This window comes from Pongo pygmaeus, chromosome 8 (genome assembly GCF_028885625.2).
Source record: "Pongo pygmaeus isolate AG05252 chromosome 8, NHGRI_mPonPyg2-v2.0_pri, whole genome shotgun sequence".
Lineage (NCBI taxonomy): Eukaryota > Metazoa > Chordata > Mammalia > Primates > Hominidae > Pongo > Pongo pygmaeus.
The window spans coordinates 107,954,698-107,982,086 of record NC_072381.2 but is presented as its reverse complement, the minus strand read 5'-3'; the positions used below and the strand labels follow the sequence as shown (position 1 = coordinate 107,982,086).

Sequence of the window (27,389 nt, the reverse complement as noted above, 5' to 3'; positions counted from 1 at the left end):
TTGCTAAAAATGTAGATTCCTATGCCGGGCACGGTGGCTCACGCCTTTAATCCCAGCACTTTGGGAGGCCGAGGCGGGTGGATCACAAGGTCAGGAGTTCAAGACTAGCCTGGCCAAGATGGTGAAACCCCGTCTCTACTAAAAACACAAAAAAATTAGCCAGGCGTGGTGGTGGGTGCCTGTAATCCCAGCCACTTGGGAGGCTGAGGCAGAGAATTGCTTGAACCTGGGAGGCAGAGGTTGCAGTGAGCCGAGATCGCGCCACTGCACTCCAGCCTTGGCGACAGAGCGAGACTCATCTCAAAAAAAAAAAAAAAAAAAGATTCCTGAGCCCTAGCTCAGACTTTCCAAAGTCAGCATCTCCGGGTTGGGCCCAGGAATCTGCCAGGGGAATCTTATACAGGTTCAAGTTCGATAATCAGACTGGGCACGGCGGCTCACACCGTAATCCCAGCACTTTGGGAGGCCAAGGCAGGCAGATCACTTGAGGCCAGGAGTTCAAGACCAGCCTGACCAACATGGTGAAACCCCATCTCTACTAAAAATACAGAAATTAGCTGGTCATGGTAGTGTGCACCTGCAATCTCAGCTACTCAGGAGGCTGAGGCATGAGAATTGCTTGAACCTGGGAGGTGGAAGGTTGCAGTGAGCCGGGATTGCGCCACTGCACTCCAGCCTGGGCGACAGAGCGAGACCCTGTCTCAAAAAAAAAAAAAGAAAAAAAAAAAAAAAAGTTTGAGAATCACTACTCTTGAAAGTTGCTAGTTGATCGGCTTAACTGTTTTTTTTTTCTGATTAGAACTGCATGGTTGTCCGGGCATGGTGGCTCACGCCTGTAATCCCAGCACTTTGGGAGGCTGAGGCGGGTGGATCACCTGAGGTGTGCAGTTCTAGACCAGCCTGCCCAACATGGCAAAACCCTGTCTGTACTAAAAATACAAAAATTAGCTGAGTGTGGTGGTACATGCCAGTAGTCCCAGCTACTCAGGAGGCTGAGGCAGGAGAATCACTTGAACTTGGGAGGCGAAGGTTGCAGTGAGCCGAGATCACGCCATTGCACTCCAGCCTGGGTGACAGAGCGAGACTCTGTCTCAAAAAAAAAAAAAAAAAAGTAGTGTATGGTTAAATATCATAGATTTATAGATTTTAACCTTCCCTCCCTGTCCCTTCTCAAAATCCAGGAACTAGCAGAATTACTGGAGGAAGAAAAACTAAGTTGTGTGCCAGTGCTCATCTTTGCTAAGAAGCAGGATTTGCTCACAGCAGCCCCTGCCTCTGAAATTGCAGAAGGACTGAACCTGCATACCATCCGCGACCGAGTCTGGCAGATCCAGTCTTGCTCAGCGCTCACAGGAGAGGGCGTTCAGGTGAGATTACAGGAAGGCTTGGCCATCTGGCAACATGACAGCTAACCGAGGTGGTCTGTCTCATTGGTTGGGCTGATTTTGATGGGCAGATGAGCCATTCCAAGATATGAAGGGCATGGAGGAATTTGGTTCTTTTCTGCTTAGCAACCAATCAGATATCATGAGGTGCTCCAGCAGTGCCCCAGGTAAGCCACCCCACATGTGCAGCAAGCTTCCCCTTTGGGAGGGATGTGAGAACAGAAGACTGAGGATTGTCTCTAAGTCTAGGATTCTTTGATGATTGATTGGATTGGGGTTTTGTGTTGTGTCTAATATTACGGATGCTAAAATGCCTGTACTTCCAAGGTGATAGCCACCAATAACCACACACGTACTAGTCATCCTAGAAGTGTTTTTGTTTCTTCTGTTGGTTATCTCCCCTGCCCCTAGGGTTGGTGTCTGTTTCCTGCTACTTCAGGTTGGTTTCCCACTGGGAGGCTTCTGCTGACAGAAAGCCCCATGCTTTGTACTGAGGGACTGCGTACTGGAAAAGCAGGCTCCCCCTAATTTTTTTTTTTTTTTTTTTTTTTGAGACGGAGTTTCATTCTCATTGCCCAGGCTGGAGTGCAGTGGCACAATCTCGGCTCACTGCAACCTCCGCCTTCCAGGTTCAAGTGATTCTCCTGCCTCAGCCTTGCAAGTAGCTGGGATTACAGGCATGCACCACCACACCCAGCTAATTTTTTGTATTTTTAGTAGAAACGGGATTTCGCCATGTTGGCCAGGCTGGTCTTGAACTCCTGACCCCAAGTGATCTGCCTGCCTCAGCCTCCCAAAGTGCTGGGATTACAGGCGTGAGCCACCCTGCCCGGCCCTGGCTGCTTTTTAAAACATCAAGGCCGGGTGCAGTGGCTCACGCCTGTAATCCCAGCACTTTGGGAGGCTGAGGCGGGTGGATCACCTGAGGTCAGGGGTTCGAGACCAGCCTGGCCAACATGGTGAAACCCCGTCTCTACTAAAAATACAAAAAAAATCAGCCGGGCGTGGTGGTGCACACATGTAATCCCAGCTACTTGGGAGGGTGAGGCAGCAGAATCGCTTGAACCTGGGAGGCAGAGGTTGCAGTGAGCCGAGATCACACCACTGCACTCCAGCCTGGGCAACAGAGCGAGACTCTCTCTCAAAATAAATAAATAAATAAAAATAAACAATCAAAATTTGTCTAACATATTTTACTCCGATTGCACATAGGATGGCAGTCATAAGGCCTAAGGTTATTTTGATGAAGATGAGACCCAATAAAAGATAGTAATTTTCTTGTGTTTCTGAAAACCACTTCAGCATGAGCCTGTCTAAAAGGTTTAGATCACAAATTTAGAAAGCTGAGAGCAGCCGGCCGTGGTGGCTCACACCTGTAATCCCAGCACTTTGGGAGGCCGAGGCAGGCGGATCACGAGGTCAGGAGATCGAGACCATCTTGGCTAACACAGTGAAGCCCCATCTCTACTAAAAATACAAAAAAATTAGCCGGGTGTGGTGGCGGGCACCTGTAGTCCCAGCTACTCGGGAGGCCAAGGCAGGAGAATGGCCTGAACCTGGGAGGCGGAGCTTGCAGCGAGCCGAGATTGTGCCACTGCACTCCAGCCTGGGTGAAAGAGCGAGACACTGTCTCAAAAAAAAAAAGAAAGCTGAGAGCATCTTGAGGTTGGGGGCTATTATGAAGGTGGGGCTGAAGAAAAGCAATACAGTTTGTGTGCATACTCGTAAGAAAGTGCGAGTACAGCTCTGGAATCTTCCTTTTGCTTGACCAGAGTGTTGAAGAAAAAGCAAAGCGAGAATTAATAGTAAGGCTCTTGTATCTTCCACCAGCCTTAGGGATGTGAAAAAGGAGGACTAGAGTAATCTAGAATCAGTATTTCAGTAATCTAGAATCAGAATTGAGTAATCTAGAATCAGTATTTAGAGCCGTGGCATTTAAAGTCAAGGACACTGCTTCAGAGAAGCCTGGAGGTAGAGAGGGAGCTCCTGTCATTTTCTTCTCAACCCCCAGCCCTCCCCCAACTCCCATCAGGTGGAGATTAAAGGATAGAGCTCCATGCTCCTGGCTGTGTAACCACCGTAGACACTCGGTGCCCTTCACGGGATCTTTAGGCCACAAAAGAGGCCGCAAGCTACTAGGCAGCTAGAGGGTGGGGTTGGGGACAGGCAGGGGAGGGCTGCAAAATAAACCAGTTTGAGTGAGTAAAGTGAGATTATTATATATGATTTGATTTTGATAAGAAAGTTCTTCCCAGATTGGGGCCTTCAGCAACCAAGTTCACAGGAAATGATATCAAGAGAGATCCAACAAAAAACTATGAGCAAAAAAATAAAAAATGATTTTTGTATGGAGGAGAAATAGTTTGAAGGTCACTTAATTAGTTTAGTAGATAGTACCATGGTGTATAGAATTGGGTAGTTAAGACTGGGATTTCAAGGTTAATGAGATTAGATTATGGTTAATAGAATGATATAAATTTAGAGAATTTAACTATTATTTGAAATGGGTTATTTAATAAAAATGTTAATTAAGAAGGGAATCTGCTGTCTATTGTCCTTTCGTGGTAAGCTTTGGGAACTAGAGAAAGGTCGTGGAGTTTTGCTGTGGAAACGCTTTTCACTATGAGCCACTGGTTGACTGTGTACCTCCCTAAGGTGGTGCCTCTGACCCAAGCTCTTGTCCACACACCAGCTTCCTGGTTTTTGCCTTAAAAAGAGTCACTTAAGTGGAATTCCTTTCCAGCATTGCTTAGTTGAAGTACAGGCCTTTAGTAATTTTTATTTATTAGGGCTAAAAATATTCTAAAACTGAAAAACTTCAGTAAGATCTAATGAAAAATTTCAATAAGATCTAATGGTTTGAGGTTCACTTTCAAACATGAAAACTGTGCAATAATTACTGAAATGCCCTAAATTCCTGTTTTTCCTCCCTACCCTACCCCACCTCCCCAAAAGCTGGCCCAAATGATTAGGCTCTAAATAGGCAAGTCAGGTGACATCTGATTCTAACAACTCTGAAAGAAAATGTACAAAGGTTTAAAAATAAAAAAAGGACCTGGAATTTCTGTTGCAGTTTCAAGTGTTTAAAGACAGACACGTACATCATATGTGTTTAATCAAAACATATTTAAGAGACCTGTCTTGTACTGCTAAACAATAGGTAGCCTCACGGGGGTGAGTTAAGGAGACAGCCATGGAGCTGCTAGATGGCGAGCCACGCCCCTCTGTGGATGAAGTAGGGCCAGGTACATCACTTCTCATTAGTGGAGTAACTTAAACACATGATTTGAGACTATGGAAGTTAGTGATTCCTGGGATGGATTTCAGGGTCCCATTCCACCTGGTGTCCTGAAGGCAGCACATATGAAGCCGTTACAGGGGTGAGAAATACCACGTGTTGTTCACCAGCCCCTGCTTCAGGTGTGGAAACTGACTTTTGAGAGAGGATGGAACCGGGGTTTCTTTTCCTCATTGGTGCTGACTGGGAAGCCAGCCCATCGCATAATTAAAGCAGATTTTCACGGGAGACCATCAGGAGCAGAGAGTAGGTAAAGGGCACGAGAAGCGGAAGGAGATCATCAATCTCAGAAACTCTGTCCCGCCAAGAGGCCCACTGTCCAGGGGAGTGATGAGGAGAGACCCAGTTATGTCAAGTGGATGAAAGTGGAAAGAGGAGAAACTGAAAAATGTCTGGGAGGGAGAACCGAAACCTTCCTCAGCCAGACTCCATTATCAACATGGAGGAAGTGTCACTCTGCACCCTCGAGGTCAGGCCCAGGTTGCCAGGGCCCCTCCTAGGATGAAACATTCTGCACTGGGACTCTCATTCTTTTTTTTCCCTCCTTGGGTATCTAGAAAATAGTGAACAAAGGATCTGGCTTAGAGCCAGAGAAAGGTATCGAGAAATCCATCCCTCCTCCACCTACAGACCTGAATTTGAACCCCAAACCACAGCTCTTCCTGCTGTTATAGTTCCAGGCATTTGAAGACATTTTCTCTCTAAAATACTGTGAGTGTGCATGTGTGTGTGGTATGTGTAATTAAAATGATACTGGCTTTGAATTTCCTCTCAAAGCAGAGATCCAAAGTTTTAACCTGACCTCTAGCCATGGTCGCCACGGAGACTTGCCTCCTCCCATAACCTTAAGCCAGCAGATCGTGCCCTGGATGTTGCTCTCCAGCCACCCGCTCATGCTCACCTTTTCTTGTGATGTCTGCCCCACGTTCCTCCCCTCCTCCTGGAGACAGGAGCCATAAGCAGGTCACATAGGCTTTCAGTTGCCTTGTGTCCACAAAAGGGGCCATGAGCAGTCCGAGTGCCAAGCTGTGATCTGTGCCTGAGTCAGCCTCCGGAGGAACACTAAATGCTCACTCAACCATTTCTTGGTTTTGCTTCTTTTTCCTTGATTTGGGGGACTTCTCCCTAATATGCCACAGAATTTTAATTTTTTTTTTTTTTTGAGATGGAGTTGTGCTCTTCTTGCCCAGGCTGGAATGCTATGGCACAACCTCGGCTCACTGCAACCTCCACCTCCCAGGTTCAAGCGATTCTCCTGCCTCAGCCTCCCGAGTAGCTGGGATTAATTACAGATGCCCGCCACCACGCCTGGCTAATTTTTTGTATTTTTTTTAGTAGCAACAAGGTTTCACCATGTTGGCCAGGCTGGTCTCGAACTCCTGACCTCAGGTGATCCGCCTGCCTCAGCCTCCCAACATGCTGGGATTACAGGCGTGAGCCACCACGCCTGGCCCGATATTTTGAAAAACAAAATTTACCACTTCTTTCTAGGCCTGGCGTCAGTTGTTGTTGACTCCAGGTGTATATGGAACTGCTTATCTGTGAGTCAGACCTCAGGTTTATTTTTAAATTTTCAAACTTTTCTGGAGACTTAAGAAAGCAGTCTCAGGACATGCGATTTTGCTGCCTCTCTGGTGCAATGCCCTTTATCACCAGAAAAAAAAACTACTAATAGCGAGCCATATTTGATGTAAGCAGCATCCAGCTGCTCCTTGACCCTGGGGGCCTGATGGCACAATGGGGTAGGCTGCATTGCTCAGCAAGGGTCCGAGCACCTCATCGTCTGAAAGCAATTACTGCTGTGACCATGTAACCAGCATGTCTCTAAAAACCAGGCCCACACAGCCACGGCTGCCACCGCTTCCTTCCAGCTACCCAGCAGTGATGGATGCAATGTACAGAGATCAAATTTAAGAGAGCAGCGTAGTCAGAGACCACTTTTCCCTAGGAAAGAAGCAGTGCACCTTAACTTCTGGGATGCAGAGATTTGGGAGGAGTAAGTTTCCCCTGTATGCTTAGGGGTGGCCTGCTGTTTCTCCCAGTGGTTATAGGGGAGAATAATATTGTGACATCGGGAACTTTATTTCCTCTCTAGGAGGCCAAACAAAGCTCAGTATTTGAAATTCCATGTCTCTCTTTAGTCTCTGTTTTTGAATTGAAGCTAATCAATTCAAATTCAGTTTCAGCAAGATTGGTCAGGGGAGGGTCCAGGGAAGGAAGGAAGGGAGGATTATTCATACCGTAAGATCGTCATCCCCATAAGGAAGATCAAATGTGCAGAAAATGGGTCAAACCAGTTTTTAACAGTAAAGGTTCGGCCAGGCACAGTGGCTCACGCCTGTAATCCCAGCACTTTGGGAGACTGAGGTGGGTGGATCACAAGATCAGGAGATTGAGACCATCCTGGCTAACATGGTGAAACCCTGTCTCTACTAAAAATACAAAAATATTAGTTGGGCATGGTGGTGGGCGCCTGTAGTCCCAGCTACTCGGGAGGCTGAGGCAGGAGAATGGCGTGAACCCGGGAGGCGGAGCTTGCAGTGAGTCGAGATCATGCCACTGCACTCCAGCCTGGGTGACAGAGCGAGACTCCATCTCAAATAAAAAAAAAAAAAGGCTTCCTTGCCAGATGAAAGCAAGAGTAGTGTGGAACATTTATTTAAACATAAGAAGCAGAAGGTTCCTCCTCTTGCAAGTATGTTTTCTCTAAATGTAGCATTTCCACTGGAGGTGGTGGTCTGGGTGGATGGTTAATATGTGAGGATTGTGCAGCCAGGTAGATAGCCAGGCCTCTGCATATACAGATACCCACAGCCCAGGAATCTTGAGAACTGAATGGCCCATAACAACCTCTGGCACTATCGGAGCTGCAGGGAGGCTTGGCGGGGGCTACTCCAGTCTCAGGCCCCTGTTTTCAGCGGAAGTCACAAGGAGGATAAAACCAGAATTCCTCCCTTTCCCGTCTTCAGGGTGCTTCCCAGCTCCTCTCTAAGCTTGGGGCAGAACCCTTCACCCGGCAGGTACCCACATCCATGGAGAACTGGTAAGCAGCTCTGGAGCACCACGCTGGGCACCACAGCTTGCCGTTGCCCTGCTCTGTCCTGTGCCTTCATCTCCTCAGCTGTGATAGAGAAATAAGACTAGCACCCACTTTGCAGGCTTCTACAAGGATTGACTTAAAAGATGTGAATTAAGTGGGCTGTGGGCTAGACATCATGTTAGGTTCTGGGAATATAATCTCCAGCAAGTCTGATGGGAGCCTCCCCTAGGGAAGCTTGGGCACCACCATTGCCTTTCCTTTCCAGGAGGCAGCTTGACAAAGCTTGCCCCAATGTGATTGACAAAGCTTGCCCCGATGTGATTGACAAAGCTTGCCCCAGCTAGATCCATGGCCACGTGATTGAGGAGGTACCACCGTTGGCCAATGCCTCCCCTTCCCTCCCCTCCCACCTCCAGCCCAGTTCTTTTCCACCCAGCACAAGAAAGGTGCCACTCCCCAAGCCCTAGCCGCTTCAGATTAGAGGGGCCTCCTGGGCCCAGGGCAGCCACAGGGCTCGGTCCCCTGTTTACGCTCCCTGTGCTTCCCACACTCAGGGTTGCAGCGGCAGCTGCAGGGGCCCAGGCTGGGGGTCAGCTGGCAGGGACTGGCCTCTGTGCGCCCTCTGTTGGCAGGGCAGTGGCTGGAAGGGCTTCACCACTACTGGCCCTCACAGGCACCTGGAGACACCAGGCACTGTCCCTCAGCAGGGCTCTGCCGTTTGAACCCTCCTTTGCCTCCATAACAGAGACCCGGCATAAAACCACCCCACACCCTCCACCTTCTGCTTTGGGCTCCTGCAGCTGAGTAAATATTTTTCCTATCTCTTTGCCTGCATTCATGTTCAGTTATATGCAATAATCTCTCCTTAATCAGCCATAAAGCAAGGAAAAGGCAAAGCGCTGTTCACATAGTGTGGGCACACTGTCCTTGATTTCTCTGAGAAGATGGTTTGATTGCGAGCCTCCGTAGAGGAGAGAGTGTTGAGGTGCCCACCTTTGAGTGTTTGTGCGAGCCCCTGAAGGTGGAAAGTGCTATGTAAGTGCTGAGCTATTCAGCTTCCCAGGCGAGAGAAGATGCTTATCTTATTCATCCCTCTTTTATTTGTAAAATCTTTTTTGTCTCTTGGCAGGTGATCTTTTTTTTTTCCTGGAAACCAATTAGCTACTAAAATTAAACATGCTTCTCTTTAAATTAATCCTTTTCATAAAATGGTCTTAAAATTGGCCTTAGCTTCTCAGAGTAAGTAGCTGACCCCATTGTAATTAGAGATGCGTTTGGAGTCCCCATTTCTCCCACCTCGGCATTCCTCTGCCCTTCCCCCTGCTGCTGCCAGGTGCTGTCCACCTTCGGGCTTTCGGCGCCACCGGCCTCGTCTTGGCAAAGGTCAGATGTCGGCTCTGGGACAGCCGTCAGATTATCTGGGTCTGCTGCCCAAGTGCGCTGACAGCAACTGGCAGAGTTGTAATCACGTAAATTCAGGTGACGGCCAGATGAGCCAGGAGAGAGGATGCCTGCTGGTTGTTTTTTGCAGTGATGTATTGTTTATGGGATTAATGTTCCGAATGGCCAAGGGTGTCAGCTGATATTTATTACCGTAAGCTGTCTCAGCTGTTCAGGTTCAGCAGCTAGATCCGTGGCCACAGGAAATGTGGGACTCGGTGGCGTGTCCAGGAAGGCTGATGTGTGCAGATGTAGCTGGGACCTCCGTGAGCCTCTGTTACAGATGCCAGGGGAAGGACTCATGGCAGCAGCTGCCTTGGATTTTGTTCAGGGCTTCTGAGGGAACTCCACACACTCTTGAAGGTTGGGGAGACTCTAGGGAAGGGGAGAGGGTCCAGGTCTGGCTCCAAAGGGGGTTGGGAAGGAGTTCATCTCTGACAGGCCTGGCATCCGTAGGAATTGTGCCGCCTGCCAGGTGGCTGTAGGCATTGTGTGATTTTTACCTTGGTCCCTCTTCAGCCTTCTAAGAGAGGGTGCTTTCAAGGTCATTGTGCCTTTAAGGGAAGCTTCCTCCCAGTCCCTCTGGATGCTGATGCTTAAAGCTATAAGAAGCGGGCCAGACCCTTTTAAACCTATCTGGAGTGCTGCAGGAAGAGAAGTAAATGCACATCGCCCTGGTGTGTGCCTCGCAACACTCACTGCAGTAGGTTTGTTTTTCCAAAAAGAAATTTAATTTAACCCAAGTGTACACTGTCACACTGTAAACACATGGGGCACCAAAAGGGTGGCTTATTGAATTTAATGCCCTGGCAAAGGTCAGCTTTTAGAAAAAGCCAAAAATGGCTGGAATCTTTCCTGATAGCTCTTCAGTCAGGCTTTGGATGCAGGCTTTGGATGTGTTTATTTTTTCAGAGGGAGTTCCTGAGGACCCATCTCAAGTTCAGGCGCTGGTCGTCCCCCTCCCATCGCCCTCTTGGGCTCTCAGAGACCTCCCTCCTCCTCCTCCTGGGAGGTCACTGTCCCTGGTCACCCAGGTGGGCCCCTGAGCCAAGCAAACTCCCTAAAGCTGGCGGTCTGGGAGGGAGGGCCTGGGACCCCCACTGCCCGCCCCTCCAAGCTGGAGTGTGTGGTGCTTTTCTTATAACTAACACTGCCTTTCTCTGCCCATTTCCCTCAAAGGATGGCATGAACTGGGTCTGCAAAAATGTCAATGCAAAGAAGAAATAAAATCTAGACGAATGGAGACGCAGGAGCTGCGGGAGCCGAATTCGGTCCTGAAAAACACTAATTTGCTGCTTTCTGACCAAATGTTTTTCCATCTGTGTACAGCTCCAGCTGTTTGAAGAGAAGGAACAACACAGTTTAGAAAGAATCCCCATTCCAGCAGTAGATTTAACTGATCTCTGAGGTTCAGTATCATTTTTCAAATAAAGGAATTATATTATTTCCTCTACATAATTGAAATAGTATTAAATGTCTCAAAGCACATGATTAGAAAATGAGATCTTTTAAATGAGCAAGAGATTGCATTGCAGTTTAGACAATTCCAGTGGGCTTTTTTTTCCTCTCGAAAAAAAAAAAAAAATGAAAAAGAGGAAGAAGCAGCTTTGCTGAGTTCATTTATTTACTGACCCGTCCCTTGCATTCCCTCCATGGTTTTGAAACCACAGACAGTGTTTGCTGGTGCTGTCAGTGATTTTTACCATCACCAGCCCAGCGAGGCTTCAGTCTGTCCGGCAGGAAGCTGCTGGTGGGGGTGGGGGTCAGGGGAGAAAAGGCAGATAATTAAACCATCTCATCATCTTGCAGGTCACAGACTACGTATGTAATCCTCACTCTTTGGACAGAAAAAGAAAAAAAAAAAACAAAACTCTTTTCTTGCAGACAAGTCACTACAGAAACATACCCCATCCCACCCACCCCTGCCCCCGCCCCAGCCAGCCACACAGAGAAGCAAATTCTTATGACTTTTGACTGTAATGACATCTGGAATGTAAGGAGAGGTGGGAGGTTTAATTCCAGAAAAATTACAAGGTCCTTAAAAAGCTCTCACATCGAGGGCTCAGGCTAGCATAAACAGGCTTTCTCCAGCTCAGTGGAGCAGTGAGCAGCTGACTCTGAGATTAGCTGGCTTCTCCACCGCCATCCTATAGACAGGATTTCTAAAGCTCAAAGAATTCTGTGTTTAAACGATCACAATAGGCTGCTGCTATCAGATTTTAGAAATAAATGCAGCTTTACCATGAACCTGCTCCACTGAGAAAAGCCAGGCAGATCGATTTTTAGAGAGATCAATTTTTACAGTGCTGGCAACTTGGTGGTGTGGGATGTTCCTGGGTGGAGAGGGTTTGCTGCTGGGGAGGACATGGGTATGTGTGTGACTGCAGGGGTCGTGTCCAGGGAAGCCAGAGTCACCCCAGCTGCTGGGCTCCTCTGCCTTTCTGCAGCAGAATGTCTGTCTTCTGTTGATTGATTGGAAAGGAATAGCAGAACATTTCTCCTGCCCCTTGTTGCAAAACGAGCTTGTTTCCCTGAGCCTCACAAATCCTCAGCTTCAAACATGGGGAAACAGGCCAGAGCATTGCCCAGCTCCTGAATTAAACTCTGTTCTGGTGCCTGAGCTCAGGGGTTTTCAGAGAATGAATAAGAGACTGTCCAGTGACTGGTGGGTCCCTGGGGGCCAGCTGCCTTCTCATCCTGGGAGGTGGCCCTTCCCAAGCCCATCAGGGTGTGTGAGCAGACTGAAGGGGCCACTGCAGCCCCTGGTCCTCAGTACCCAGCTTTTTCTGGCTAAGAGTATGCAGCAGAGACTGAGGCATAGCCAGCTTCAAAAGTGGTCTGACATGAAAGTCATTAACAAAGCCAGCCATGAAAAGGTGCCCCAGAGTTGCTGTGGACAGACCTGTAAGGACTTGCAAAACAAAAGAAAGTGAGGGTTTTTTTTAAACCGCAGAGCTAGCTGCTCTCTGCAGCCTCCTCCACTGGCTTCTCTGGCTCACCCAAGCTCCTCTCTTACAGAGGCAACACAGAATTATAAGGAATCAGAAATCCCCCTTCTAGCAGGCTGCAAGTGTGGCTCTAGCACTTGAAAATTGTTTTTTCTTCCGAAGAGTTCATCAGGGACAAGTTATCTGAGGGGCAAAATGCCTGCTTGGAGGTCTGCAATTTTGGAACACTGCAATATGGAACTTTGACTCTGGCAGTGGAGGGTCTGTAAAATATTTTTGTTCTTTTACCACCAACTTAGGGGACTGTTTTAAAGAGCCCTCCCAAGGCCTCTGCTAGCAGGCAGAAGCCACTCCTCTGATAACGGCCTCTGTAAATGTTCTGATTTCCTCCTCAGCTGCAGAGACACAGAGACACTGCAGATGTCACAAGCTTTCATCTTCCCTTTGAGCCCTTTTGAACCCTCCTGGGGCTCTGGGGTAGATGAGAGAAGCCTGAAAAAGGCAGAGTTTGAAAGCTCCCATTTAAAAACAAAATACTTTTTAAAGCCCTCTTACCTCTTCCCTGCCCACTCCTGCCCCCTGACCAGAAGACAGAATTTGAAGCTGGAAAGGGAAGACCCCTTTTCCCCTCCTCTCGTCCCCAGTGAGTCTTAGTGAGACTTTTGCCCTGCGCACAATTGCATCTGAATGTGCGGGGGAGAGGGCTGAGGGCCGGAGGGCAGGCGAGGCCTAGGGGGGTGCTCGTGATATGTGCTCAAGCCAGTCGTGGGAAAAACTCGAGTCCTCCCCTCCTCCCGACCTACCCCGTGTGGCTGCTTTTGGCTGGATTCCCTGCACCCAATGCAACACACCCTTTCCCCTTCACTCTCCCTTGGTTACTATGGAAACAAGGGTGTCATTGATGTGGGCTGAGCTGGGGAACATGTCGGTGCACAGCTGAAAGTCAGCGATTATGCCGGCGGTTAGAAATGTGCCAGGGTTAAAGGAGTCCGCAGCTCCCACGGCTGCTGGGAGGACATGGTCCTGCCCCCTTCCTTCCTCCCTCCCTCTGTCTCCACTTCTCTCTCCTTGCTTTTGACAAATTTCTTTATTCCCCTCTGTACTAAAGTAGTGGCTATTTTTGTGCCACTCTGCGCCCCACCCTCACTGTTGGCCGCTCCTTATCCGGCCTGGCCTGGAGGGTGACACCATGTCACCCTCACCAGGACTCGTCTCTCCATTCCCGTCAGAGTTTGCTTTGATTTCCCTTTCCTTTCCTTCTCGGGGACCAGTTCTTACTGCCTTTTATTTTTAGCTCTGCACTCCATGTGGTTTCAGGGTTCAGTCTGATCCATCAAAAGGTTCTTTTTTTATAATCCCTTTTGAAAATGATAATCAAAGGAAGAGATGTGGTGTTTGGTCATGTGGAAAACTCAATGTATAATTTAGACGTCTGTCAAAAATCCGACAAATAAAATTTAGCTGGAATGAAGGCAGCCTGGAATGTGTTGTGTTCTTTGCCGAAGCTCAGAGAGGGCCTGAAATGTGTTTGTCCTTTCAGGGGTTAGCTTTCTTCAAGAGGTTTTTTCCAGAAGGATATATATATAAAATAGGATACCAACAATAGCAATAATAGCCCTTCATTAAGCCCCTCCTACGTGCCAAGCACTTTAGATACATCATGGTGAGCATTAGTCCCCCTTTGCAGAGGAGGAAATTGAGACATTTGCCCCAGTTAAGGAATTTGCCTGAAATCACAGAGCCTTTAAGTGCAGGTGGGGCCTGGAGCCTGGGTCTGAATGCTCAGCAAGCTGCCGCCTCTGGAGAACAAAAACAGTCAATGGCAGGGCCGGATCACGCCTGTAATCCCAGCACTTTCAGAGGCCAAGGCAGGTAGATCTCCTGAAGTCAGGAGTTCAAGACCAGCCTGACCAACATGGTGAAACCCCGTCTCTACTAAAAATACAAAATTAGCCGGGCGTGGTGGCACATGCCTGTAATTCCAGCTGCTTGGGAGGCTGAGGCAGGAGAATTGCTTGAACCCAGGAGTCGGAGGTTGCAGTGAGCTGAGATAGCGCCATTGCACTCCAGCCTGGGCAACAAGAGCAAAACTCCATCGCAAAAAAAAAAAAAAATCTGTCAATGGCTCATCTCCCAGCAGCCTCAGCCCCCAGCCTCTGAGTGCTCCTTCTGCCCAGCCTCCTCCCCTCAGCCTCTGACGAGCACTGCTCCCCTGGGTTCCCTGCCCCAGGTGTTGGGTGTCCTCTGCTCACACAGCACAACCATAGACTGGCTTTCATCCTTGGCCAGGTCCAGCCCGACAGACAGGAAAAAGGGAGAAGAAATAATTAGCAAAGTTAGGGCCTGCAGGGAGACTTGCAGTTACATAGTACCTAAAACTGGATCTTCCATTTACAGAGGGTTCCGAGAGGGAACAGACCTGCCCAGTGTTACATGGAAGGTGCAGAGTTGGCAGCTGTCCCGGGCTCTGCCCTCTGGAGCAGAAGAATTCGTTGTCCCTTCAGCAGGCTAGAGACACAGCAGCACAGCTGGTCCCAAAGGGCCTCACCATTTGTGTGTGTGTATGTGTGTGTGTGTGTTTTGTGTTTTTGAGACAGGATTTCGCTCTGTCACCCAGGCTGGAGTGCAGTGGCACAGTCACAACTCACTGCAGCCTCAACCTCCTGGGCTCAAGCCATCCTCCAACTCAGCCTCCCAAGTGGCCGGGACTAGAGGCATGTACCACCATGTCTGGCTACTTTTTGTTTGTTTGTTTGTTTTGAGACAAGAGTCTCGCTCTGTCGCCCAGGCTGGAGTGCAGTGGCGCAATCTCGGCTCACTGCAAGCTCCGCCTCCCGAGTTCATGCCATTCTCCTGCCTCAGCCTCCCTAGTAGCTGGGACTACAGGCACCTGCCACCACGCCGGCTAACTTTCGGGATTTTTTTGTATTTTTAGTAGAGACGGGGTTTCACCGTGTTAGCCAGGATGGTCTTGATCTCCTGACCTCGTGATCTGCCCACCTCGGCCTCCCAAAGTGCTGGGATTACAGGCGTGGGCCACTGTGCCCGGCCTTTAAAGAGCAAGCTGTGGGCAGAACTAGCTGGTAGCTGGAAGCAGGAGAAAGAAGAATTAGGGTTGCCAGATACATTACAGAACATTCAGTTAAACTTGAATTTCAGATAAACAATGAATAGTTTTTAATTCAAGTATATCCCATGCAATATTTGGGACATCAGTATAACACTCAAAAAATGCGTTGTTTACCTTAAATTCAAATTTAACTGGCCATCCTAGCTTTTTGGTTTTGTTTTGATAAATCTGGCAAAACCCTTCCCAGCACTCCCTGCCCAAAAAAGGGACAGCACAGTACAATTAAAAAGTGTGGCTGGGCGAGGTGGCTGATGCCCGTAATCCCAGCATTTTGATGTTGACTAGGCCACCAGCACAGGGAGATCTCATGTAAACAAAGTATCAAAACAAAAGAGATCTCATGTAAACAAAGTGCCTAGATCTAGGACAATACCTTGCACATAGGAGGAACATTCCATGCCTCAGTTTCTTTTTCTTTTCTTTTTTTTTGGAAACGGAGTTTCGCTCTTCTGCCCAGACTGGAATTCAGTGGCACGATCTCGGCTCACTGCAACCTCCACCTCCCGGGTTCATGTGATTCTCGTGCCTCAGCCTCCCGAATAGCTGGGATTACAGGCCTGTGCCATCATCCCCAGCTAATTTTTGTATTTTTAGTAGAGATGGGGTTTCACCATGTTGACTAGGCTGGTCTTGAACTCCTGACCTCAGGTGATCCACGTGCCTTGGCCTCCCAAAGTGCTGGGATTATAGGCGTGAGCCACCATGCCTGGCCCTCAGTTTCTTATCTTCAAAATTAGGCAATAATCATGTCGCACAGTTGTCGAGAGGATGAGATGAGATGTCCGTACAGTGAGTAGTAGGTGCTAAATCAATGGTAGCAAATATAATAGCTGGCAGAAAGTCTGGAGTCCAGGCCTTCCCAGGACCCCAAGACCTCTACCTCCCACTTTCCCTCCCATGTGGCTCCGTGACTTTCAAGGCCAGCAGCCCCCTCCCTTCGGGACTCCCAGGGCCACCCCAACCACACCTCCTGCTTAGATTTGTAAGTGGGAAAGGCTCTTATCAGAGGCTCCTGATTGGCTCCAGGCGCAAACACAGTTTAGCACTCAGTCAAGCTGCATCTCAGGGCCTCTGTCCCTGTCTCCCCCTCATCCCCCTTAATTGCAATCTGTTCTGTAATTTCCTTTTCCAACACTGCAGAACACAGAGAAGCTGCAGCCACCAGGAGCAGGGGCAGGGAGGAGAGAAAGAGAGCCCTGGCTCCCTGCAGTCATTCTGCTGGTCCAGCACTGGTGTGTGTGTGTGTCCAGAACCAACCACACACAGGCGTGGAAGTGCAGCCAACAAGCAGGCCCCCACAGGGTCAGACCAGGGAAAAGAGTTAAGGAGGTAGCCACTTGCACCAGGTACTTCACAGTTATCTTATTTAATCCTCGCAAAGACACTGTTAACTGTAGGTATTGTCATTCACAGTATGGGGATGGGGCTCATAGAATTTGAATCACTCGCCCATGATCCCACAGGAAGAACTGGGCACAGTCAGGATTTGAACCCAGGCTTGTTTCACTGCTGGGTCCCAAATTTATACCACAATACCTGTTTGCTTTTGGCTCCTAATGCTCTGCTCTCAGAAAAGGAGCTAAGGAATCCTTCTGCACGAAGGAACATGGAGCGGTTTCTTCTGCAGAGCGAATAGCAGTGTCCCAGGGACAAAAAGCCTTTGCTAAAGAAATGAAATATTAATGACAGAACTGCCGAAAGCAAGCTGTGTCCAGGAGGGGCAGGGAGAATTTGCTTGGATACCTGAAGCTGAGAGGTACAGGGCTGGGGTCGGAATCCCATTTAGCTAAGCCAACTGCTTCTCCTTTGAGTCATTAGTGGGTCTCATCCTTTGATTAACCCTACAAGATAGCCGTTTACTGTCCCTAGCTCCCAGATGACGAAACCAAGGCTCACAAAGGTTAAGTCACTTGCCCAGAGTCACACAGCTAGGAAATGGCTTGACTGTGATTCCCGCCAGCCCACTTGCTGAAAGCCCATTTTATTCCATGATACCACCCCAGGGAGGTAGGCGAGAGACGGCCCTCGCTCTTTGCCACTCACCCTGTTTTCAGGATCCAGAAGACCCTGCCCTGGGGGGTCCCAGAGTCAACTGCTGCTCTGGATGCCACCAGTAGAGGGGGCAGGAGGTGCCCAGTCCCACCCTTACAACCAAGGAAAGGGCCTGGGGAGGCTGTTGCAGCTGGGGCTCTGGCCTGGGATCAGCTGCCTCCACTCCCACCCAGGGCTCAGAAGCCCCTGTGCCAGCCCCCTGGAGGCGCATCCCTAGGAGCCCCCCAAGAGCGCTGGAGCAGGAGGAGATGGAGCTCACCATAGGAGACACACGGGCTCCGTCTACAGGCAGGCCCTCTTGGCCACATTCCTAACACTAGAGAAGCCTGTCACCCAGGCCACCACTGACTCATGTGGGAGATGATGCCCCACACCAGAGTACAAGGCGTGGCACCAGCTGCAGGCCCCTCAGCCAGTTCCCTTGGGTAGGGCACAAGCTGTACAGCTACACTTGGCCCTGCCTGTGATACCAGCCAGACCCCTTCCTGGGCCTACATTTCAGCACTGTCCCCCAGCCCAGGCCCAGGCCCAGGCCCACCTAGAGCACCTGCTCCCGGCCTGGAGCCCAGCATTCTCCTTCCCTAGCCCTCCTTACTGCCAGGATGTCAGAATCCTGCTGAATGATGCTGGTCCACCAACCTCAGCCCCCTTGGATTCCCTCTGGAGGCACAGAGCAAGCCTGGTCTAGGGCTGTCACATAGGAATGGGGCTTCCCTCGAGCCTCCAGAGGACAGTGCGAAAGCCGTTTTCCTGTTGGAATGCTACAGATGGCTTCTGGGAAGAAGGAGATAAGAAGCTTTGGTTTGTAAACAACAGCCCATCCTGGATCAAGGGATCCAATCCAGCCCAACTCTCCCCTCACTCTCCCCAGCTCCTATGGGGATGCAGCCTGGATTTCATCCTTACTCATGCCCCAGGCCCCTTTCCCGCCCTGAGACCTCCAGATCTAGCATAGCAGCAGGTTGGAAGAAGAAAAAGCAGGAGGAAGGGGCATTCAGGGGCTGAGATGCTGATCCAGGCAGTGGGGGAGGCATCTGCACAGCTGCAGGCAGCCCCCCTACCCCCAGTCTGTGAATGGGCACATCACCCTCTCCCACCCGCCTGCCACTGCTCCTGAAACAGTTGGTCCTAATGAACACTAAGCAAGCAGGGCAGCTGTGAGCATGATCCATATGCATGGGAGGTGTATATTTATCCTCACATCCCGCCCCACCCTGCAGCTGCTGCCATCCCCTATGCCAGGAGGGTGAGTGGGCACCAGGGCCCAGCCTGCTCCCGGGCTCCCAGGCCCCCACTTCTCCCAGCCCTCCCTCCCCAACCCACGCCCACAGCCTTCACTTGACCCATTTTGGAGGCAGAAGTTTGTATGTGTGTTTGAGAGAAAGAGAGTGCACACATCATTTCCCCGGTTGGTGTTTTTGATTTCCTCTGAAGCATCTTGATTGCGGATGTACAATGGCATCTTGCTGCCAGTGCTCCCTCAGCAGCTTCTGGCTTCACGCCACCTCCTCCCTGGAGCCGGGATTTTCTGCTGACTCTGGGACCCATGGCTAGCTGGCAGGGAAGGGGAAAGCTTGATCCAGGCTTCCATCCCTTAGCTGAGCAGCAGGACCTGGACACCCAGCCACCTGCCTTCCCGCACCTTAGACTGGGTTGCAGGTGCACCCTGAACACCACCTGTCTCTGCCTTGGCCCTCCCACTGCCTCCCAGCCTGGTCTGGACTCCCCTGCCTGATCCTCCTTTGAGGGGTTAGCGCCATTATTAAAATGCAGTACCCTGCTAAGATGCCTTCAGAGGCCCTGCTGCTGTGGGTCCCTCAAGCCAAACCATTTATCCTGCTATTCAAGGCCCTGCTGATCTGACCCCAAACCTTTTTAATGGACTTATCAGCCATGGACTCCACACAGCCTTTGTGCCCAAATCTCTCCTCACTACTCCCCCAAGCATAATCCCTACAGTTTCATTTTCCCACCTGTGTTCACAGCGACCTCCTCCCTGGGATGTCTGCCCCCTCTTTTGAGCTTTCCGTTCCTTTAGGGCATGCTTCAAGTCCTACCTCCCTAAGAGGACAGCCGGGTACCCTCTAACCCTCTCCCTGTGAAACCCTTCATCCAGCAAATATCTCTTGAGCAGAAGCAAAACCACTCCCATAGCCTGTGCCCTGCCCTGTCCCCTCACTGCCTGTCTGACCTCATCACTCGCTGCTCTCTCCCACCCCCAACTCTTTCCAGCTGCCCTCGCCCCCTGACCGTTCCTGAAACATTTTCTGCCTGAGGCCTTTGCAGTGGTTCTCTCTGCCAGAAGCACTCTTGCTCCAAGTATCCCCCAGATCTTGCCCCCTCCCATTCTTGAGGTTTCTGCTCAATGCCACCTCCTCAGCCAGACTGCCCAGTCCTCCCTATAAACACTTCCACACCCATTCTCCTCCTGGTATCTGCTGTGCCCCCACCTGCTTTGCCTTCCTGGACTGTACTTATCACAAACTCATGGTGACTTGTTTTTTTTTTTTTTTTTTTGAGATGGAGTTTCGTTCTTGTTGCCCAGGCTGGAGTGCAGTGGCGCGAACTCGGCTCACTGCAACCTCCGCCTCCCAGGTTCAAGCAATTCTCCTGCCTCAGCCTCCCATGTAGCTGGGACTACAGGTGCCTGCCACCACGCCCAGCTAATTTTTTTGTATTTTTATTAGAGATAGGGTTTCACCATGTTAGCCAGGATGGTCTCGGTCTCCTGACCTCGTGATCTGCCCACCTCGGCCTCCCAAAGTGCTGGGATTACAGGTGTGAGCCACTGCACCCAGCCTCACAGTGACTTTTTTTTTTTTTTTTGGAGACGGAGTCTCACTCTGTTGCCCAGGCTGGAGTGTAGTGGTGTGATCTCGGCTCACTGCAACCTGCGCCTCCCAGGTTCAAGCAATTCTCCTGCCTCAGCATCCCAAATAGCTGGGACTACAGGCATGTGTCACCATGCCTAGCTAATTTTTTTATATTTTTAGTAGAGACAGGGTTTCACCATGTTGCCCAGGCTGGTCTCGAACTCCTGAGCTCAGGCAATCTGCCCGCCTTGGCCTCTCAAAGTGCTAGGATTACAGGCGTGAGCCACCACGTGAGCCCGGCCTTGGTGACTTCTTTAGGGTTGATTGTCTAGCTCTTCCCCACAGACGATCAGCTCCAAGACGGCAGAGTTTGTTTTGTTCGCTGCTATATCCCTGACATTGAAGCAATGCCTGGAACAAGAAGGAGCTCAATAATGACTTATTGGATGAATGAATGAATGAAACAAACATACAGGCATTGTGCTAGGCTCTGAAAAAAAAAATCAGAGCTGACTCACATTCGCGTCCTCCAGGCACTCACAGCCTAGTTGGACATTAAGCCAGGCAGCTTGCAACTTAACCTGTGAACCACAATTAGTTAAAATCCAAAGTGAGGGAGCGAAGTGCACGGGGGTATGGCTGGCCCAAAGGAACATAAACATTGTGATAGCTGCGGATGCCTGAAAGTCGCCTGTGCCAGCACCAGACCTGGGGCTCACATGCATCGTCTCATTACCCCTTAGCCACTCTCTGCAGAGGGGGTGGGGGCCAGGAGGGCTGCACAGAGGTGAGACTTTGAGGCTAGAGAGTCAGTCCAGGCAGAGGGTAAGCAAGTCCAAAGCCAGTGGGGCATGGAAGCACGCAGGTTGCGGGCAGACTGACTTCCAGCATATGGTGTGCTGGGTGGAGACTAGGGAGCTGCAGCGGGCGGGACCGGCATTTGGTGTGGCTGGTAAGTCCCTCTTAGGCCACAAGCTGCACATCTGCATCCATGCCCCCTCCCAGCTCAGTGCCCTGCAGCAGGTATGCACATGGGTAGTGTCTGATGGCAACACCCAATTCACAACCAGGCAGCCAGGACATTTATTTTTATTTATGTATTTTTTTGAGACGGAGTTTCACTCTTGTCGTGCAGGCTGGAGTGCAATGATGCGATCCTGGCTCACTGCAACATCCGCCTCCCGGGTTCAAGCAATTCTCCTGCCTCAGCCTCCTGAGTAACTGGGATTACAGACGCCCACCACCACGCCCGGTTAATTTTTGTATTTTTAGTAGACATGGGCTTTCACCGTGTTGGCCAGGCTTGTCTCGAACTCCCGACCTCAGGTGATCCGCCCGCCTCAGCCTCCCAAAGTGCTGGGATCACAGCCACCGCGCCCGGCCCAGGACATTTATATGTCAAATGATTCACCGCTGTTTTTTTTTCCAGGTGGACCAGAAGTTCATACCACCCTTACACTCAGTTCTTGGAACACCCCTCCCTGCATTCTACTTCTGAGATGGAATTCTGTGCCGTCTCTTTTTTTTTTGAGACTAAAGTCTCACTCTTGTTGCCCAGGCTGGAGTGCAGTGGTGAGATCTCAGCTCACTGCAACCTCCACCTCCCGGGTTCAGGTGATTCTCCTGCCTCAGCCTCCTGAGTGGCTGGGATTACAGGCGCCTGCCACCACTCCTGGCTAATTTTTGTACTTGAGATGGGGTTTCACCATGTTGGCCAGGCTGGTCTTGAACTCCTGACCTCAGGTGATACACCGGCCTCAGCCTCCCAAAGTGCTGGAATTACAGGCATGAGCCAGTGCACTCGGCCATTCTGTGCCATCTCTAAGCCCGCATGCTTCAAGCTGCATACCACCTCACATAGCGCCCCCTGCTTGCCTCAGTGCAAATAATAATAATTTAAAAAATCTGTATCACAGAGCAGTTGGGTCCTCTCTCAAGAAAGAGCCAATTATTGAAGATCTAGTGCAAGGAGAAGTCATAAATATCCCAGTTTGCTACAGTTGAGAGTCATTAACCACACAACAGTGAAAGAAAACTGGTCTCTCATGAAGGAAACATTCGAAGACCCCCCTAGTGCAGAGCTCTGGGATAAGTCCAGGCCACTGCACTCCAGCCTGGATGACAGAGCAAGACTCTGTCTCAAAAAAAAAAAAAAAAAAGAGAGAGAGAGAGAATAGATATGGTAGAGACCAGAGCTCTGTCCATCGGCTTTCTATTGGTTATGTCGAAGGACTTTCACTGTGACAGTGACATCCTGAGGTTGTGGGCTGTGCAGGAATTCCAGCAGGGTTGGAACACATGCTATCCTGGAAGGGAAGACAGACTTTGGGATTCAGGTGGAAGGAGAGAGTGTTAGGAAAGAAAGACGGAAGCTGAAGCTGAAGAAAGAAACTCATGTTCTTGGGGCCAGCCCCTTCCTGGTCCAGGCGGATCCCTTCTCACCATGAGCCCCTCAACCCTAGCAGCCTCTTCCCCATACTGTGAAGTATTTCCCATTTCTCCCAGCCTCCAAAGAAGATCCTGGAAGCTTAGCCCTGGAAGAGCCTGAACCCCAGGCCCTTCCCCAGCTCTTCTGCACAGAGTATAAGACAGAGGCAATCTAGGGCCGGGCGTGGTGGCTCACGCCTGTAATCCCAGCACTTTGGGAGGCCGAGGAGGGCAGATCACAAGGTCAGGAGATCGAGACCATCCTGGCTAACACAGTGAAACCCTGTCTCTACTAAAAATATAAAAAAATTAGCCGGGCAAAATTAGCCAGGTGTGGTGGTGGGCGCCTGTAGTCCCAGCTACTGGGGAGGCTGAGGCAGGAGAATGGCGTGAACCTGGGAGGCGGAGCTTGCAGTGACCCGAGATTGTCACTGCACTCCAGCCTGGGCAACAGAGCGAGACTCTGTCTCCACAAAAAAAAAAAAAAAAAAAAGACAAAGGCAATCTAAGAGTGCTCTCAATTTCCTTCCTTGCCCTCTTAACGAAAACAAACAGGACTGAGAGGATTCTAGAAGCAGTACCAGAATCCGGGTTCTGGAGACCACTGTTTCTAAAGCTTCTCCAAGGAAGAATTTTCCAAAAATATGCAGGGAGACTATTTTATTTATTTTATTTTATTTTATTTATTTTGAGACAGTCTTGCTCTGTCACCCAGGCTGGAATGCAGTGGCGCAATCTCGGCTCACAGCAACCTCCACCTCCCAGGTTCAAGCAATTCTCCTGCCTCAGTCTCCCGAGTAGCTGGGATTACAGGCACCTACCACCATGCCCTGCTAATTTTTGTATTCTTATTAGAGACAGGGTTTCACCATGTTGGCCCGGCTGGTCTCCAACTCCTGACCTCAGGCAATCCACCTGCCTCGGCCTCTCAAAGTGCTGGGATTACAGGCATAAGTCACCATGCCAAGTCTTTTATTTATTTTATTTTATTATTTTATTTTATTTTATTTTATTTATTTTATTTTATTTACTTGAGACAGGGTCTTGCTCTGTCGCCCAGGCTGGAGTTCAGTGGTGCAATCACAGCTCACTGCAGCCTTGACCTCCCAAGCTCAAGGGATCCTCCAGCACTCAGGTGATCCTCTTGCCTCAGCCTCCTGAGTAGCTGGGACCACAGGCACATGCCAGCATGTCAGGTTAAATTTTTAATTTTTTGTAGGTTTTTTTTCTGTTTTGTTTTGTTTTTGAGACAGAGTCTTCCTCTGTGGCCCAGGCTGGAGTGCAGTGACACCATCTCGGCTCACTGCAAGCTCTGCCTCCTGGGTTCCCGCCATTCTCCTGCCTCTGCCTCCCGAGTAGCCCGGACTACAAGTGCAGGCCACCACGCCCAGCTAATTATTTGTATTTTTAGTAGAGACGGGGTTTCACCGTGTTAGCCAGGATAGTCTCGATCTCCTGACCTCGTGATCTGCTCGCCTTGGCCTCCCAAAGTGCTGGGATTACAGGCGTGAGCCACTGTGCCCGGCCTTTTTTTTTTTTATATGGAGTCTCGCGCTGTCACCCCAGTTGGAGTGCAATGGCGCCATCTCGGCTCACTGCAACCTCCGCCTACCCTGTTCAAGAGATTCTCCTGCCTCAGGCTCCCCAGTAGCTGGGATTACAGGTGCCCACCACCACACCCAGATAATTTTTTTTTTTTTTTGAGACGAAATCTTGCTCTGTGCCGAGGCTGGAGTGCAGTGGCATGATCTCAGCTCACTGCAACCTCCGCCTCCCAGGTTCAAGCGATTTCCCTGCCTCAGCCTCCCAAGTAGCTGGAATTACAGGCATGTGCCTTCACGCCCAGCTAATTTTTTGTATTTTAGTAGAGGCAGGGTTTCACCATGTTGGCCAAGATGGTCTCGATCTCCTGACCTCATGATCCACCTGCCTCGGCCTCCCAAAGTGCTGGGATTACAGGTGTGAACCACCGTGCCCGGCCCAGATAATTTTTTTTATTTTTAGTAGAGTTGGGCTTTCACCATGTTGGCCAGGCTGGTCTCGAACTCCTGACCTCAAGTGATCCGCCTGCCTTGGCCTCCCAAAGTGTTGGGATTACAGGCATGAGCCACCGCGCCCAGCCTAATACTATAATTTTTTGTAGAGGCAGGATCTCCTTATACTGCCCATGCTGGTCTCATCAAGGGATCCTCCTGCCTCAGCCTCCCAAAGTGCTGGAATCACCTTAGAAGAGGGGCTGTAGTGTGGTGATGTCTGTCTGGGGATACCCAGGGATCACGACTCCAGCTCCTTCACCTCCCACACTTTCATAGGGTCAGCCCTGCTCCCATTTCTTAGTAGGTCAGAGTGGGAGGTTGGGGAAGGACATACCTCTGATCCTCCCTCCAGGGCCTCCTCCCCCAGAATTTACAGGCTGCAGAGGTGGGGTAGGGAATCCCCCAGGCGGCTAGATGGGTCCTAGGTCCTGAAGTTGCGAATCAAATTAGTTTTCCCCCACCCTCGGATGGGAGAAGATGAGGGTGTCTTAGGAAGGCCATGGTGACAATGACAGGATCTGAGTGGGAGAGTGTGAGCAGGGCCTGTTAAGAACCCTGAGGTGAGGTTAGAATGTGGGGTCACAGCTTGGAGAGAGGGGCCCTGGGGTGCGGACTCAGTGGGTCAGGGCATCCACCCTCGTCTCCTGCCTCCCACCCCAGGGTGCCCTTTGAAGCTGGAGGGGGCTTTGAGCTGGGGTCTCCTGGCCAGATGCACTGGGGGAGGGGGTGGAGCCGATCATCCCCTAGGCCTCGCCCTCCCCACCCCCACCCTTCAGACTCCCTTCTTGGCCCAGAGACCGTTTCCGGCAGTTGCAGGGGGCACCCATCACCCCCCAGGCTCCCGCCTTGCAGCTGTTCCCCAGCTGCCCTGCCCCACCCCAAAGACAGCTGGGAGCGAGGCCGAGGGAGGGGGCAGGAGCGGCCCAGCTGCTCGGCTCCGGGCTGGGATGGGGAGGGTGGCAACATGAAAGAGCTGGGGCCGGCAGGCAGCAGAGGAAACCACCCCCGCCCCCTCCCTCGTGGTGGCCTCCCTGCGGGCTCAGCACATCTGGGCCACAGGAGCTGTCGGCCCTGGTCTGTGGGGTAGGGAGACGTGGTCGGATCCCCAGCCCTTTCCAGAAAGGGGAGGCGTGATGGTCTCTAGGGGAAGGCAGGAGGGGAGGGCTGGGCACTGGGGCACCTGTGGCTGCAGCCAGCCCTCCAAGGGGCCACCAGTTCAGGGCAGAGAAGGCCCCTCCAATGACTTCTGAGTGAGCCTGTTCCCTGGGGCAGCCCCAGCTCTTTCTGGGCCTCCTCTGCCCCAACCCTTTTGGGAGCTGGGTGACAGCTGCTCCTACAAAGCCAGGGACAGCTGGGTGGCTGGGGACAGCTGGGTGGGTTAGCATCTCCCTGCTTCCCTGGCTGCCTAGGGACCCCCGCAAGCCAACTCTGGGCAGCTGCTGCTTCACCTATAGATGTGTGCCTGAGCGTGTCATTGTCTGGGGTGGGCTTCAAAGCTGGGACATGGAAAGGCTCAAGCCCATCCCATTCCTACCAGAATGTCCCCTCCAGATCTCAGTGGATTGATGCACCTGGGGAAAGGGCCTCTCCCCTCAGCCAAAACAAAACTAGGCCAAGTGGGAAAGAAACTGGGCAGCTTTTTGTCTTGGCTCCCAACTCTTGGCATGGGTGATGTCCCAGGGCTCCTGAGAACTGGAGAAAGGGACAGTGAGACAGAAGCAGATGTCAGTGGAGTGAAGTGACTGTCCACCAACACCTGCCCCCAGGCATCCTGCACCCTGGGTTGGAGGGGCACTTTGCTCCAGCCATTTCCTCACTCCCTTTAGCCCCAAAGAGGTGCACGGGGAGGGAAGGGGGAGGCCAGCTGTTGTCATACTGCTCCTGGCTCCCTGCCACACTGGGGAGGGGAACGATGAAGCAAGGGTCCACCACCCCACCTGAGTCATCCTCTACTCCCTCAGGGCAGGAAGGCGGAGGCAGTTAGCAAGACCAAGGCTATGGTTTGGTCTGGCCGGCCCCAAAGTCTTTATTTTTCTTTTCTTTTTTTTTCTTTGAGACAGGATCTTGCTCTGTTGCCCAGGCTGGAGTGCAGTGGCAAGATCTCAGCTCACTGCAACCTCCACCTCCCAGCCTCAATCAAGCAATCCTCCCACTTTAGCCTCCAGAGTAGCTAGGACCACAGGCCCATGGTACTACGCCTGGCTAATTTTTCGTTTTAGTAGAGATGGGGTTTCACCATGTGGCCCAGGCTGGTTTTGAACTCCTGGACTCAAGTGATCTATCCACCTTGGCCTTTCAAAGTGCTGGGATTACAAGCATGGGCCGACGTGCTCGGCAAGCCTTTATTTTTCTGAGGGGAGGGGTGGCTAGGGGTCAGTGAGGCTTGGACCACTGGCATGGGACTTTTTTTTTTTTTTGAGATGGAGTCTGGCTCTGTCGCCCAGGCTGGAGTGCAGTGGCACGATCTTGGCTCACTGCAACCTCTGCCTCCGGGGTTCAAGCGATTCTCCTGCCTCAGCCTCCTGAGTAGCTGGGACTACAGGCGCCTGCCACCATGCCAGCTAATTTTTGTATTTTTAGTAGAGATGAAATTTCACCATATTGACCAGGCTGGTCTCGAACTCCCGACCTCAGGTGATCCGCCCACCTCGGCCTCCCAAAGTGCTGGGATTACAGGCATGAGCCACCGTGCCTGGCAGGAATGGGACTTTACAAGGCTCTCTGCCTTGTCCTGGGCTTCCTGGGGTGGGTGGCATTCAGGCCCAGATTCTGCCCAAACAAGAGAAAAGATAGCTAGGCACCCAGCAGATTACAGAAGTT

At 50.9% G+C, this 27,389-nt stretch overlaps 1 protein-coding gene across 3 annotated transcripts in view; it reads left to right on the top strand.

Moving 5' to 3' along the window:
* Nucleotides 1-10,621, top strand: part of ARL3 (ADP ribosylation factor like GTPase 3) — a 43,747-nt gene extending 33,126 nt beyond the window's left edge. For all 3 annotated transcript variants that reach the window (XM_054436820.2, XM_054436821.2, XM_054436822.2), the window contains 2 exons: nucleotides 1,182-1,367; nucleotides 10,343-10,621. In XM_054436820.2, the coding sequence (XP_054292795.1) occupies nucleotides 1,182-1,367; nucleotides 10,343-10,390 (234 nt within the window). In that variant the 3' untranslated portion in view covers nucleotides 10,391-10,621. The remainder of the gene's footprint in view (nucleotides 1-1,181; nucleotides 1,368-10,342) is intronic.
* Nucleotides 10,622-27,389: the final 16,768 nt, after the last annotated feature.